Below are 16,822 nucleotides of genomic sequence, written 5' to 3' on the forward strand. Positions count from 1 at the left end.
CCGCTGCGTGCGGTGCCGACTGGAGCGGCCTCGCTGAGTCCCGGGCGCGAGCGCGAGAGGAGCGGGAAGGCGGGGGAGGCTGGGAGGGAAAGGAAGGGAGTGGTTGGGAGCCGGGCTGCGGCAGCCTCTGGTCTCCACACCAGCAGCACGGACCCCTCCTCCTGCGCCTCAGCCTCCTCCCTCCTCTCCAAGGAAAGATGCCCTTAACCCAGGGGTGTGAAGAAGGGGGAGAAGTAGCCGCCGGAGCTGCCCGCGACGCCGCAGCTGCTGCCGTCCGTGTCCTTTGAATCCAGAAGAGCACCCCCCTCGCCCAGGGGCATCGGGAGGTTCCGGCGCGGCGGCCACGGTCCGGGTGCAGGGGACACCGGGCTCTCCGCCAGGCGCGGCGCGGCCCGGCCCGGGCCGCGAGCGACCACCGACATGGAGCGGGCTCCGGCGGCCAAGTAGCCGCTGCTCCCGGAGCCCGGGTGGGAGAGCCGCCCGCAGCCCGCCTTCCTAATCCCGGCCGTGCCGCCGGTCAGGCCCCTGGGAGAAGCCGGGAGAAAAAAATGAAGAGTTTTCGCCGGAATCAGTTGGAAATAGGACTAACTGCAAAGCCTTAAAAAGAAGGACCTCGGGAGGAGAAAGGAAAAGCCTCCTCCGGGCAAGACTTGGCGTGCTCGGCGCTGAGGAGAGCTGCTTCAGGGACCTCGCCCCCTCCCTTTCCCACTGGAGAAATTGCCGCTGATGCATTATCCAAGTGGCGGTTGGGAGGATTTGCAGCAGAATTTTTGGTTTTCCCTCCCCCTTCTATATATTCTGTTTTTTTCCTCCCTTTTCTATTTTCTTTCTTCCCGGGGAGTAAATTGCTGATGCAAAGGGGGACTTTATTCATTAATGATGCAACCGGATTCGTTTCAGGATTACGTTGCACGAGTTGAATTTTGAATGAAGGAGAAGAGTTTTTTTTTTTTAAGAAGTGTTGACTCTAGTTCGTTTAATTATTATTTTATTTAAATATACGATTTAATTGTATTATTCATTTAAAATGTATTAAATATATTTTATGATAACTTACCCTCCAAATATATGTATATGGGTGTAATTGAAGACGTTTCAGTTAAGTGAGGTTACTGGTGTATTGGATGTTTAATTCAGCACCGGCATTGCATGACAGTTATTGGAATAACAAGTGGTTTATTTCTGAAACCACACCTTTTAAAATTTAGGTTCAAATAGTAAATAGTCAAACTTGTAATAACAATTTAGAAGCAAATCAACAGAAATCGAAGCAAACATGTCCGGAGAAGTGCGTTTGAGGCAATTGGAGCAATTTATTTTGGATGGGCCGGCTCAGACCAATGGGCAGTGCTTCAGCGTGGAGACCTTACTGGATATACTCATCTGCCTTTATGATGAATGCAATAATTCTCCATTGAGAAGAGAGAAGAACATTCTTGAATACCTAGAATGGGGTAAGTTAAAAAAAATCTTTAGCTGTCTTTATGATTTAATTGTTATGGAGAATTATGAGTAAACTCTCTGTAATGAAAAAATTATATATATTTATAATTAAAGATCAAACACTAGTTTTTCAAGATTTTTTCCCCTGGTTTTTGGTAAATATTTTTTCAAGAGTAAGAGCACGCTACTCAATTGTTGCCTTGACGGAAGGCCTACCTATTATGGAAATTATGATGAAGAACTTAGGTTTTTAGGTCAGCAGTAAGAGATTTAAAATAAATTTGGGATGGGCAAAAATGGATCATTGTTCAGTGTTGCCTTATCCATGGCAGTATGACAGCCATTCAATTGAAAGGTATTTGTGGGTGGAAACATTCCTTCCCAGATTTTGGAAATCACTCTTGAAATGGGAGGAGATATTGAAATGTCTGTTTATCCTAGGACAACAGAAAGGTGAAGGTGCTGAGCAGTGTGTTTCATTTCATCTCCATATAGTGCAAGCAAAGCACAAGCTAAACATGGGCTTTAAAAAAAGTTGTTATGTTCAGAAAGATGACTTGACAAATACTTAAAAAAATTTGTTGATGGAGAATGGGGAAAGCTACCACCTGAAGACTTTACTCTTGAGTTTCAGTCTAAACTGTTAGTTAGTCTTTTGGTTCCAGTCTTCTAAATATAGAAGACTTCTATATTTAGAAGACTTCTTGTAGTGGAATTGATCATTGATGCTCTGTGAGCTATCCCTCCGTGTGACCTTCAAGCTTCAAGGCTTGGCTGAAATTCTTCAGCCTCTCATGTTATGTATGGGTGCAGTCTGACCTGACTGCTGTGATCATTGCCCAGTCCATATATAGTGGTATGCATTGGCTTTGGAAAGATTTTTGGCCAACTAGCATTTTGTACCTTTGAAATACTAGTAATATTAATTGGTTGAAAAGATGTTTTTTTTTTAATTGAAAAGTTTTTATGCCAAAATATCCTTGTTCCCAAGTGATACTTTATTTTCCTGAAGTAAAAATCAAGGGCTGATTGTTTCTTTTCTTTTTTTATTTTGAAATTTATTCAAAATTAGTTTTTTAGGTCAACCACTGATTCAAGAATCCCAAACATATAATAATTGTAATTATCAAATTTGCGAGTATTAAAAGATTTATAGCAACATGATGTCATGAGGTTTTAAAAAATATGTGAATGGGATGATTTTAAAAAAAATAGGCCACCATAGTCATACTGGAAATGTAAGAAATCTAAACTATCTTTCAAGAAGTTGCTCTCTCAAGAGTGCTGGTTTTGGGGTGTGTGTGTGTGTGTGTGTGTGTGTGTGTGTGTGTTTAATGTATAGAGTAAAGTATTTTATAAAGCATGTGTAGTTTCTCATGTTTCCTGAATTTTAGGAGTTCTATAGTGTTTTCTTTTCGAACACTAAGGTCTTGGTATTTTTATTTATTGGTTTATTTTTTGTGATACTGGAGATAGAACCTAGGGGTGCTTTTATCCCTGAGGAACATCACCCTGCCCATTTTTTAAAAAAAAATTTAGTTTTGAGATGCTGTCTCATTAAATTGCCAAGACTGGCCTTGAACTTGCTATCTTCCTGCCTCAGCAGACTGATGGCTGGGATTATAGGTGTGTGCCAGTGTCTCCACGTCTCCCCCTCCATGAAGGTTTTGGTATTTTTATAGTTTGAGTTTTGAAATTATGGTTTTATAGTGACACTCTAGTCTGTGATTGTGATTGTCATTTAACATCCTTTCTCATTTGCAAAATAGTGGGAAAAGTATGTGTACCAGTGGAAAATATAATTTTATATAATTTATGATAACAGAGAAATGTTCTCCATCTACTTCTGATTTATATCTCAAAGCTTTGTGCTTTGAGATATTTTGCTGTATTGTTAACTTATGTCTTTCCATTAAGTATATTTTCTTGGATGTTGTTTCTTCTGTATGCATAGAAAGCACTGTTGCTTATTTAGTTACTTAAGCCAAAAAAGTGAAAAAACAAAAAGCAAGTATTTAGCCAAATACCTTATATTTTTATTAAGATCCCTAAAGTAATTCTAACCAGGACTTATCACAATTGATAGTTATTTTAGTTGTATCCTTCACAGCTTTTCTTTTTAGAAGTCTGATAACAAACTGTACAATTTCTTAAACTATCATTGTTTTTCAGTACTTAGAGATCAAGGGAATAGAATTAAAAAAATTTAAAATAACCTTTATTAATTTATTTTTATGTGATGCTGAAGATTGAACCCAGTGCCTCACATGTGCCAGGCAAGCGCTCTATAACTATGCTACAACCCCAGCCTGAGAATAGACTTTTTAAGGAATTATTTTGTATAGGGCTAGGCAGTGTCTGATAAGTCTCAACAGTTTTTTTTTTTTTTTTTTTTTTTGGCGAGGCTGGGAGTACAACCTATGGCCTTACACATGCTAGGCAGATGCTCTACCACAGAGTTATATCTCCAGTTGGAGTATGAGGTCTTGAAAATGGTGGATATTAACCACAGAAGATTGAGTGAAGAATAAGAAAGAAAGAATAAAAAAGAATGGAAGAGCTGTGGGGATGTATCGTGGTAGTATTTACTATCCATAAGTTATTGGGGAATTTAGGTTAAGAATGACATTATTTTTCATCCAAGAATTAAAATAAATGAGCCATACTTCATGTATAAATTGATTACATTTTTGGGAAATCATCTATGTTATTTGCATTACCTAACATTATATAGAAAACAATTTAGATTAAGGAAATTTCCAGATTGTGAATTTGTCTCAATTTGATTTTTTAGAACATCATTATTATTATTAATATTGATATCTGATGGAATCTGCAAGGGATTATTGTTTGGGTTAAATTTGGTAATTTAGATTTGCCTTATATATCATTTTTAGTTTGATTTTAATAATTTGAAAAATATTAGGTCTTTAAATCTTTAAAGTAATTGCAGCAGAACAGTATAGTTAAATACTGTGTATTGTGTACTAAATATTTGTGTTTGTTATTTATATTTATGCAAGTACTACCTAGATACTCTTGAGTTTATGCTGATAATTGGTTACTTTTAAAAATGGAGTCAGCTGGGGCTGGGGCTGTAACTCAGTGGCAAAGCACTTGCCTAGCATGTGCAAGGTTCTAGGTTCAATCCTTAGCACCACATAAAAATATAAATAGATAAAATAAAAGCATGCTGTCCATCTACAACTACCAAAAAAAAAAAAAAAAAGCAGTCAGCCAAGATTTTAACGAATGCCTCATTTCCATTGATTTCATTTATTCCTAGTTATGGTTCATTTTACTTTTATATTAGTACAGTTAATGTTTTGTTCACAACAGTATCACGACAGTAACAAAACTGACAATTCAAAGTCAGACATGTTGTTTTTATTTGATAGCATTCCTTGCTTTTGGTACCTATGGCTTGAAGGAAGAAATAAGTAGAAAAGGAGGGAGGAAGAGGGGATTAAGCTGAAGAGTACTGGTGAATGGGGATAAAAGCACCTTAAGACCATAGATAACTTTTTAAATTTAATAATAATATTTTCCAGTTATAGGCAGTATGATTTGAAAGACAATGTTTTTATCTCCTATGTTTTCTAAACTGTTGATTATAGTTTGTATGTTTGTTTATAAAGTGGTAGTTTTAAAGTTAGAAGTATAATTCTAGAATAGTTACAGTAAATTTATAGAAGTAAAAATAACTTCAACGTTGTAAACTAACTTGATGACTGTATGAGTTCATTATTTATTGAATTGGCTGTCTTCTACTTTGAAATGGGAAATTGGAATTTTAGGGAATTCTTTACCAATTTACTTAAAAATAGATATAAGATAATATTTCATATGACAAAAATTTGCAGGGCTGTATGTGGATAATTTTTTTGATGCCTTCTGATCTTTTATGCAAATAATCATTACATTTTATGCAAATAATCATTAAACAATTTTAAAGCTTATTCATATTTTTTTTTTTTTAAAGAGAGAGTGAGAGAGGAGAGAGAGAGAGAGAAGAGAATTTTTAATATTTATTTTTTAGTTCTCGGCGGACACAACATCTTTGTTGGTATGTGGTGCTGAGGATCGAACCCGGGCCGCACGCATGCCAGGCGAGCGCGCTACCACTTGAGCCACATCCCCAGCCCGCTTATTCATATTTTATGTGTGCTACACAGAGAATAAATGATTGATAAACTTGTCACTCAGGCACATAGGCAGGTATTATGGTGTAAACATTTCCCTTTTGAAAATATATTTTTAGTTGTTGATGGACTTTTATTTTTATGTGGTGCTAAGAATCAAACCCAGTGCTTTACACATGCTAGGCAGGTGCTCTACCACTGAACTACCACCCCAGCCTCAACATTTTCTTTTATGAAAGTAGTTGTAAAGCTTATTTACATTTTTTTCATGTGTGGGTTAATTGAGTGAGGTAAATTGTGGCTTGCTTAGAAGGATCTAAATGTCTAGGGTGTTTTATTCTTTGTGTCTGCTGTTCTTTATTGTTAGCTTTCCTGAGTAGAATTTATTAACCATATCAAATTATCAAGACATTAATTGAATACAGATGATCAATTTATTTTTTATGTAAATTCTCAATTAGGATCATATAAATATCTTCAAAAACAGATCGGACACTTACATCCTTTATACTAGTTATCTAGTTATTGTAAGCGTGAATACAATTATTTTATCCAACACAATTCTGGCACATGGCAGGAACATGTCCAACAAGTGGGGGATGACTTATTATATTCTCTCTCAAATAACTCTTAGAGGTAGTTGCTAAATGGTATTGGTTACTGCAACAAATTAAGACATTTATTAGTAATTATTTTAAGGAACATCACTTTTTCTTTTAAGTATATTGTTTTATGAATGAGAACAGGATATCAGGATTAACACTTTAAGAATTTTAGAAATATAGTTATTTCTTATGGAAATTTAAGTTATATCTTAGCAAATGCCATAATATGTTGGAAATTTTATGAAATGTGCTATGCATCTTAGGACTTGTTGCTATTACACAGTTAGCCCAGGCTACTTTAGGCACAAATTAGTATTTTACTGTACTACTCTGTGGCAAAAAGTTTTTTTCCAAAACTTTTTCCCTTTTGGTACTTAAAAAAATATTTTTAGTTGTAGATGGACACAATACCTTTATTTTATTTATTTTTATGTGGTGCTGAGAATGGAACCCATTGCCTCACATGTGCTAGGTAAGCTCTCTACCACTGAGCTACAGCCCCCAGCCCTGCTTTTGGTACATTTATTGCCAGTTTGTTCTGTATAAAACTCTTTATTTTTCATCCTACTGATTGTGAAGTTTTAGAATTAATTTACTAAGTCTAACCAGCACTTAAAAATTAGAGTAGTTGGAAATATTAAGCTCATCATATATAGAATAAGTATTGCTATGTAAAACACTTGTGTTTTCTTGTATTTCTCATTGTAGATTGAGTTTGAGCCAGTGTGGTGGCACAAACCTGTAATCTCAGGTACTGGGGAAGCTGAGGCTGGAGGATTGCAAATTTGAGGCCAGCCCTGACAATTTAGTGAGACCCTATCTCAAAAATAAAAGGGGCTGGGAGTATAGCTCAATGATAGAGCACCCCTGGATTCAAACCTGTGTGTGTGTGTGTGTAATATGATAGGGTAGATGAAGCTATATCATGTTGATTATTTAGCAGTGAAAATATCATAGGTTTTTCTTTTTTCTTCAAAGAGGACACATGATAGATTAGTGACAGATGAGTTGAATGAAGGAAAGGAGTGTAGGGCTGAGTGTGGTGGCACATGCCTATAATCCCAGCAGCTCAGGAGGCTGAGGTAGGAGGATTGAGAATTCAAAGCCAGCCTCAGCAAAGGAGAGGCGCTAAGCAACTCAGTGATACCGTCTGTCTAGAATACAAAATACAGCTGGGGATGTGGCTCAGTGGTTGAGTGCCCCTGAATTCAATTCTCAATACCCCCCCCCCCCCAAAAAAAAAAAAAAGTGTAGGTAGGGAAACAATAACTTGGATAACATTGAAAGAGAAGGGGAAAAGGAATGGAGACAAGAGGTAAAGGGGAGAACAGAAAGGGGAAAGAATGAGAATCAATATAAACTGTGTTCCTGAGTTGCTGCTTCAGTCTGACTTGTGAATGATTGTGTATTTTTAATTTAGAAGAATATACTAGACAGACTTAACATCACTCCTTTGTAATTTCCCTTTTCTATTTTGGCTAATGAATATTGACTTTCATTGGTCATAACCATATGACCTATAAACAATAGTAGTAGTTTCTTGGTGTGTTTTCCTATTAAACCCAGATTAACTCTAGGATAGATAATAGGTGAGGATTTGCTAGTTTCATAGATTTTTTTTTTTTTTATTATCATGGAACTGCTAGGCAGAGTGACTCAAGTTTTAAGTATTAAAGACCATGAATTGCTCAACTGCTTTTTCCATATCTTGATGAATCAAGAAATTCTTTCCATAATATTTTTAATGGCCCACACTATAACTAAATGTTATTCCAGGCATTAGTGTGAGCGTCCCTTTTACATTGAATGTAAAACTCCTTTCCAGATTTAGAGGATTTTCTTTTCTTTCAATTAATGCTGATCAGGACTTCCTAGATAGCTTCTCCACATTTCCTCTTCATAATTTTTACCTGGTTTTCTGGTCAATAGGTAGAGAATGACCAGTTTTCTGTTGGCTGATCCTTTCTTCCTGTTCTAGTATTCCCTTATATGCACTATATGGAAGAGTGGCATTTTGGCTTCATAATAACAGGAGGCATGGAGATTTGGCTCCCCATTTCCAATTCACTTTTTTGCCCCTTAATTCTGTATTGAATTTTTGCTTCTGTTTAGTAATAGGACTTCTTCATCTAGCTTCTTCCCTAGTTTCAAAATGTGTTCTGTAGATCCATGGGATATTGAAAGACACTTTATGTGTGTGGGGAGTGGGGAAGTTTATATAGTCAGATAAGTTTGAGAAACTTTTCAATAAAATTTAACTTTAAAATATTGTAGGTTATTCAATAATTTATGGAATTTATCTGGTTATGGAATCTTTTTTGTGTGTGTGTGCAGAATATCTGAAGGAGGAATGGCAACCAGTGTTTTATAAGTCTTTGGAAGATGCTATTTCAATATGAGATTGTGGCTTTCCTTGAAACTCTTGAGATTCGGGGTTAGAAAGAAATTTTGGGATACTATATGGTTTGGAGAAAGAATCCAAATATGAAAAAGTGATATTTTATGCAGTGATTGTGGACTTTATTTACTGTGTGAAAGTCGTGATCTGAAAGATAAACTTAATTGTGGTGTAGTATAAAAGCGGTGCTGTTGATAGAATTATATCTAAGAAGTACACCCTATAAGTGAATTAGGTATAATAATCTGTGTGGTCAATTCCTAAAAATTCCTTGAAATTACTGAGAAGTTTCTGTGTATGACATTTTCTTATACTGATTAAATTTGCTTTTAATTTATAGGCATTTACATTAGATATAGAAATTTTCACTTTATCTCTTACAGCTTAAGTTACTGTAATTGTGATATGTTATATAAACTATTACACAAACTGTTGTGTATCTGAAAAGATTTCAATACTTCATGATGTTTAAGAGGAAAGGGTAATGGATTCATGCAATTTTAGAATCCGTTATAGTGTTAAGTATTGTTTAATTTCCAGTGTTTTAGCTAAGCAGTTCATTTCGGACTTTTTGACTAGCGTGGGAATTAACTTGGGTATAACACTGTATGCTTGAAGCTGTTTCATGTGCCAGCACCTATTTATTTGTACTGTAATGAAACCAGAGAAAAAGTTTTAAGGAGAAAAATCATATATAATTGGTGCTATTTCAGCATCTTGTAAACAATTAGAACTCTGTAATCATCATAAACTTTTTTCCCCAGATATTATGGTAGCAGATAATAATTCTAGAGAATAATTCATCTTGATAGTTTAAAGATCAGGGGTTTTGGATTTAGACTGAGTCTAATTATTTGCTGGATGATTTAGGCAAGTTGCTGAACATCTCAAAGTCTGTGAAAAATGGACATCATCATAATAGCTTATTTTGCCAGAAGATAAGTCAGTTTAGGGTTTTTCTTTTCTGATGATTTGTCTTATATTTTGTGGGCTACTTTCCCATTCTGTTCTGTTCTCCTCCCTCTTTCCCTCCCTCCCTTCCTTCCTTCCTTTCAATACTGGGGATTGAACCTAGTGGTGCTCTACCACTGAGCTATATCCCCAGCCTTTTTTATTTTGAGGTAGAATCTCTAAGTTCTTGAGGCTGGTCTTGAATTTGGGATTCTCCTGCCTCAGCCTCTGGAATAGCTGAAATTACAGGCGTGTACCGAAACCCATTACTTTTAAAATTTCTAATCTGTGTAGTTTTGTGATAAGGAAAAACTAAAATGCCATTTTTTTTTACTTAAGTATAATTGAAGTGTATAACTGTACTGATACATGTAAATAACTTTAACATTAACAAACGTCTCACAATATTTTATTAAATTTTATTGCATTGAAAGTATCTGTATGTGACTATGCAAACATCTTAGTTTTTTTTTCTCTCTCTCTCTCTCTTTAATAGCAATTTGTGCTCTTTTTTTTTTAAAGACCTTTATTTTATGTATTTATATGCGGTGCTGAGAATCAAACCCAGGGCCTCACACATGCTAGGCAGGTACTCTACCACTGAGCCTCAACACCAGCCCCTTAGTTTCTCTTTTAACATAAGATATTTTGCATTGGAAAATTAATTGAACTATTTTGTTATTAATTGAACTATTTTCTGACTCATATTAAGCTAATGCCATTTTTTCTACTAGTGATAGTAAATATTATGAAGTGGCTAGTTAAATTTTATTTTTATATAACTTCAATCTGAAAATTACTGGTAGAGTTCTAGACCTCAGCACAGAAGATTAAAATCATTATTGATATGTTGTTTACTTCAGGCCTTTTATGGACTAAAGATTATGTAGCATCCATGGATGCCTATTGTGATCTTACAGTAAGTAAGAAGAAAATTAATTGTGTTCACTAGCATTTTTGAAATTATATGTCAAGAGATATAAACGAATATTTTGATAATTAAGGGTTCAGTGGATATGTGAGAGTGGGAACTATTACTTGTTGCATCCCTCTTTGGATATTAGAAAGCATATTTTCATAGAAGTTTCAAAAGTTCTGATACAGGAACTTCTTTAACTTTGTTGGTCTAAGTCATTTTAATTGTGGAACTCTTTATGAGAAACAACTGATTAAATTTGGGCAATGCCGGCATACACTAGGGAACCATACATGATGTCAGAGCTTTAAACTGGTTATGTGAAAGGAAATGATTCCCAAATTCTTCTACTGAATTATTTTTTGAATATTGTCACAATTTACATTAAAGTCCAAACAAAGGTGAAGGTTTGAATGATTTACCTTTTCATTTGCATATTTAACATTTTTTAGTACTTTAAAAAATATTTTTAGTTGTAGATGGACACAATATCTTTATTTTATTTATTTATTTTTATGTGGTGCTGAGGATCAAATTCAGAACTTCACAAGTGCTAGGCAAGCACTTTACCACTGAGCTACAACCCCTCATTTGCATCACCTGCAAGATATTTTGGCAATATATATTAAGTTGGTGTGGGGATATATATATGTTAGGTATATATTTATAAACAAAGGATAGTAAAACTTGATATATGCTTTTGAGTTTTTCCTTTGTGTAGTTTTTGGCTTTGTGAAGGTGCTCCTGCTAACCTAGTAAATGTTTTTTCTTTTCAGAAAAGCTTGATTATTTTCTAATTGAATTGATTCTCTAATTATTGATACAGATAGGTACTGTCATAGTTGTGAAATAGAACTAAGCTAATCAGAGATCTTTCCAAAACAGAATCTTGTTCGTAAGTATCACTATTTATTAGGTGTGGTTAATGTCCCAGGGTAACTCAGATATTCTTTTTTTTAAAATTTTTAGTTGTTGATGGACCTTTATTTTATTTATTTTTATGAGGTGCTGAGGATTGAACCCAGTGCCTCACACATGCTAGGCAAGCACTCTACTACTGTGCTACAACCTCAGTCTGACTTAGATATTCTTAAAAGTAGTCAAGCACTTACTTAGTGATCTGTATTGAATTTAAAAAAAACTTGTTTTAAAATATTAGGAAATATTGTCTCTAGGAGGCAGTGACTAATGCCCTACTTAGAGATTATATTGTTAGCTACCTATATGGCTTTGCCCTGACCAAAAGTCATTACTAAGAAACATTTTACAACAGACTGAAAGCTCAGGTATTGTGGTGAGCTAACATGTTGATATGCAATGAAAACTAATACTTACAAAGATTTTCCTAGAGTTTATGTTTAAAACCAAGATATTATTCGCAAGTCTAGTATAATCTCTGGTTCTGCATTTTTCACTGCATGTCTTTGTAATGTGGCACTCCCATTTCTGACTGATACATGTTAAGCTGACAGTTTCTTATATAAGTTCCTTGCTATGGTACATTGTTTGAGATTTTAATTAAGTGTGATCATATTGTTTCTTTTGCATGTGTGCCTGTGGTAATATCAGTTAAGTGCAATACTTGGTGGGTTATCCTGTCTTCATTCTACTTTGCCTGCATCTGGCTCAATTGACTTGTTTGTAATAAGCCTGTATAAATGGATTTAGATATTCGTGACTTTCATATGTGTGTATACTGTTCTATTAATCATGTTTTTGTGTTCCCTTCAAATGCTAAGTAATCTGTAACTCCTTATTACATGTGTCTCTAACCAGATAACATTGGGATTTTTACATATCCAGGACCTTTGTTTAGTGAAAGGAATTAAAAAAACAAAAACTAATGGTCTTTGATCACGTAAATATCCTGCCTAATACCTATCTTCAATGACAACTGACAGCTTTCAGGATGACTTTAAATTTTTTGGCATGGTGTACACAATTTTTAAACATGGTCCTTGTTTACTTCTCTAATAATTTTTTCACTTTAAAAATCATTTTTATTTTTACTTTTGGTATTAGGGATTGAACATAGGGGTTCTACACCACTGAATTAAATCCCCAGTCTCTTTTTATTCTCTATTTTGTGACAGGATCTCACCAAACTGCTAGGGGTCTTGCTAAATTACTGAGGCTGGCTTTGAATTTGCCCTAGCATCTGGGATACTGTGTGGGCCATCATGCCTGGCTTTTGTTTTCATCATAAGCTGGGTCAGTAGAAAGCATGGGTATAGAGGCCACCTAAGAGTATCAATGCACATGCTGTACACACCCTTTTTCCCCTGTACCAGTGTGCTTGTTTCATAGCAAAGGATAGGTCCACAAACCCAGAGAGGAAGGCTTGCGGTTCCCTTCTGCAGTAGGGGTAAATAATAATAATAATAATAATAATAATAATAATAATAATAATAATAAAAAAACTTAAACTTTCAGAAAAATTGCAAGTACAGTACAGCGCCCCCCCCCCCCTTTCTTTCCTTCTTTCCGTTTTTTGGTGCTGGGGATTGAACCCAGGTCAGCCCCATTATCTACATTCTTTTCATGATCACAATACAACTGTTAAAATCAAGAAATTAAATATCATCTAATCCTTAGAAATGATGCACCACTTCATTTGAGTTTCATCAGTTGTCTTAATATCTTTATAGCAAAAGAATTCGGTTTAGAAACTTGTGTTACATTTGGATGGCATGTCTTTCAGTCTGGGTCAGCTCTTTAGATTTTTCTTGACTTTCATGACTTTGAATCTCAAAGATTGTAGAGCAGGTATTTTGCAGTAACCCCATTTAGGTTTTATTTCTTCATATTTAGATTTAGATAATCTTTGATAAGAATATTATAGAAATGATGTTGTGTTCTTTTCATTACTTCCTCTCAAGGGGTGCATGATTTAATATTGCCCCATAACTTGTTAAGTTGATACCTGGGGCCCTGCCAGGATTCTTCTTTTAATAATGTAAATTTTTTTTTATTTATATGTGAAGCAGAATGCATTATAATTCTTATTACATAGATAGAACACAATTTTTCATATTTCTGGTTGTATACATAGTATATTCACACCAATTTGTGTCTTCATACCTGTACTTTGGATAATAATGATCATCACATTCTACCATCATTATTTACCCCATGCCCCCTCCCTTCCCTTCCAACTTCTCTGCCCTATCTAAAGTTCATCTATTCCTCCCATGTTCCCGCTCCCTATCCCACTATGAATCAGTCTCCTTATATCAAAGAAAACATTTGGCATTTGTTTTTTTTTGGGGGGGGGATTGGCTAACTTCACTTAGCATTATCTTCTCTAACTCTATCCATTTACCTGCAAATGCCATGATTTTATTCTCTTTTGTTGCTGAGTAATATTCCATTGTGTACATATGCCACATTATTTTTATTAATTCATCTATTAAAGGATATCTAGGTTGGTTCCACAGTTTAGCTATTGTGAATTGTGCCTCTATAAACATTGATGTGACTGTGTCCCTGTAGTATGCTGTTTTTAAGTCCTTTGGGTATAGACTGAGGAGAGGGACAGTTGGGTCAAATGGTGATTCCATTCCCAGTTTTTCAGGAAATCTCCATACTGCTTTCCATGTTGGCTGCACCAATTTGCAGTCCCACCATCAGTGTATGAGTGTACCTTTTTCCCCCCACATCCTCGACAACACTATTGTTGTTTGTATGCATAATAGCTGCCATTCTGACTGGAGTGAGATGAAATCTTGATTTGCATTTCTCTAATTGCAAGTGATAATGAACATTTTTTCATGTATTTGTTGATTGATTGTACATCATCTTCTGAGAAGTGTCTCTTCAGGTCCTTGGCCTATTTATTGATTGGGCTATTTGTTGTTTAGCTTTTTGAGTTCTTTATATACCCTAGTTATTAGTCCTCTATCTGATGTGTGAGGGGTAAAGATTTGCTCCCAAGATGTAGTCTGCCAGGATTCTTCACTGTAAAGTTGCTTTTCCCCGTCTTTTCTGTGTATGTATGTATGTATTTATTGTACTGAGGATTGAATCCAGGGGCATTGTACTGTTAAACTATATTTCCACTCCTTTTTACTTTCACTAAGTTGGTGAGTGTTTCAAGGCTTGTCTTGAATTTACCATCCTCCTCCCTCAGCCTCCCAGATAGTTGAGATTATTACAGGTGAGGGCTATAATATCTGATTTTTTTTCTAATTAATAGGTATTTTGTGGGGTGGCATTTGGAAATTATGTACATACCCTTTTCTCATTAATGGTTTTCTTTGTTACTATTAGGTTATAGTCCTCCGCTACCATTTATTTTGAGGCTTGAATAGACCCAGATTTTGGCTGGTTAAGAGCCCCTTGAAATTAGCTTCTGTGTCCTTTGACAGATTCCAATGACTTCTTTGAGCATAGAGTCATGCTCAAGTAGCATAACTTTCTTGCTTTCTAGTATAACAAGGTGGTTCAGGTTTGTCTTTGCTTTCCCTGCCCCATCCCTGGAATCAGCAATTTTTCTAGAGTTCCTGGTTCCTTTTAGTATAGAGGAAGTTGTTTTAAAAATGCCAAGATCCAGGTTAGATATATGCTCATTGTTATTGTGTTGCTGCTCACAGCTCTACTTGTAGACAAAGCTGTCTATGTTTTCATCCATTCATCTGTCCAGCTATCTATCTACTCATCCACCCACTTATATGTATAATATCTATTTTTATAACTATATTTACTTCTATAAATTTTTGTTTCTATATTTATTATATATCATGAATTTACATCAATATCTAATTCCATTCCAATACTATAGGGTTCATTCTAGTTTTTTCTTTTCCAGATTGTAACTCTCCTTCCTAACAGAATCATGGCTTCCATTATCCTTAATGTATTTTCTTATGTGATCGATCCCACAGTATGTAATTGACCTCCCATCACACAGATAACTTTTTTTACCCTTTTTTGTTTAGGCAGTACTTCACTCTTCTTGCACCTTCATTCTGTATGCCAGATTGCTGTTCCCCTTTCCCCTTAAAGGCACGCTCCTTGTCTTGCTCAGTCTGTGGCCCCCATGCTAGGCCTCTCTCTTCATGTCAGGCTGTCCTTTTATCCCATGGATGCTCTTTCATGCTCCTCAGGTTCTGTCATGACTCTCCCAGTACTAGTGTGTGCAACACTTTATGTGGATATTGTTTTAATCCAGTTCAGCTTTCAGCACCATACTCTAATCCAATATGACTTCTTTTTCTTCTTACTTACTTTGACTTGCTCTACCTATGGCTTTAAATCTGAGATACTGAGGAAGGTTAGGGAAGGGCTATTTCCCTAATATATACATGCCTCACTTAATGATGGGAACATAGTCTGAAAAGTGAGTTGTCAGTGATTTTGTTGTGCGAATATCATGGAATGTACCTATACAGACTTAAGATGACTAGGATGTCACTAGGCAATATAATTTCATGGTACTGCAAAGATATATGTATGTAATCCGAAATGAAATGTCTTAAATGTATATAACTACACATATATGTATATATACATGTATATAGGTGTGTATAATTTTATTTATATTTTCTACCCACCTTTTTTTTTTTTGGTGAGGGGGCTGTACTGGGGATTGAATTCAGGGGCATTCAACCACTGAGCCACATCCCCAGCCCTATTTTCTATTTTATTTAGAGGCTAGGTCTCACTGAGTTGCTTAGCACCTCACTTTTTTTTTAAGGTATTTATATTTTAGTTGTAGGTGGACAGACACAATACCTTTATTTATTTATTTATTTATTTATTTATTTTTTAGTTGTAGATGGACACAATACCTTTATTTCACTTATTTATTTTTTTTGTGGTGCTGAGGATCGAACCCAGGGTCTTGTACACTCAAGCAAGCTCTCTACTGCTGAGCCACAACCCCAGCCCCTTTTATTTTATTTTTATGTGTTGCTGAGGATCAAACCTGGTGCCTCATGCGTGCAAGGTGAGTGTTCTACCACTGAGCCACAACCCCAACCCAGCACCTTGCTTTTGCTAATGCTGGCCACCTCAGCCTCCCAAATCACTGGGGTTATAGGCATGCGCCACCATACCTGGCTTCTACCAACCTTTAAAAAATAAAAAAATTCTTTAAAATTTTTACATGTAGTAAATTTTACTCTTTTTGATCATATCCTATGAATTTTACCAAAGTAGAGTCATGACTACCATTGCTGTTAAGGAACAGAGAGCACTTCCATCATCCCTCAGAATTATCTTTTGTTGCCTTTTTGTACCACTCCTCTTACTCCTTTGCTTGTCTTGGAAAGTGTGTGACACAAAACAGGTGTTTGGTAATGTTGGTTGAATGAATTAATGCTGTTATACTTGTTACACCCAAGACTAAAAGCAGTGTATCTAGGTA

At 35.6% G+C, this 16,822-nt stretch overlaps 1 protein-coding gene across 13 annotated transcripts in view; it reads left to right on the plus strand.

Annotated features, from left to right (window-relative positions):
* Positions 1-512: 512 nt before the first annotated feature.
* The window catches only part of CDC42BPA (CDC42 binding protein kinase alpha), a 327,214-nt gene continuing 310,904 nt past the window's right edge, over positions 513-16,822 (plus strand). For all 13 annotated transcript variants that reach the window (XR_014022435.1, XM_081297456.1, XM_081297457.1 and 10 more), the window contains exon 1: positions 513-1,454. Coding sequence is in view for 12 of the 13 variants with exons in the window: in XM_081297456.1 (XP_081153582.1) it covers positions 1,277-1,454 (178 nt within the window). In the remaining variant the exon portion in view is untranslated. The remainder of the gene's footprint in view (positions 1,455-16,822) is intronic.

The sequence above is a fragment of the Spermophilus citellus genome, assembly GCF_964194105.1.
Source record: "Spermophilus citellus genome assembly, chromosome: 6".
Classification (NCBI taxonomy): Eukaryota; Metazoa; Chordata; class Mammalia; order Rodentia; family Sciuridae; genus Spermophilus; species Spermophilus citellus.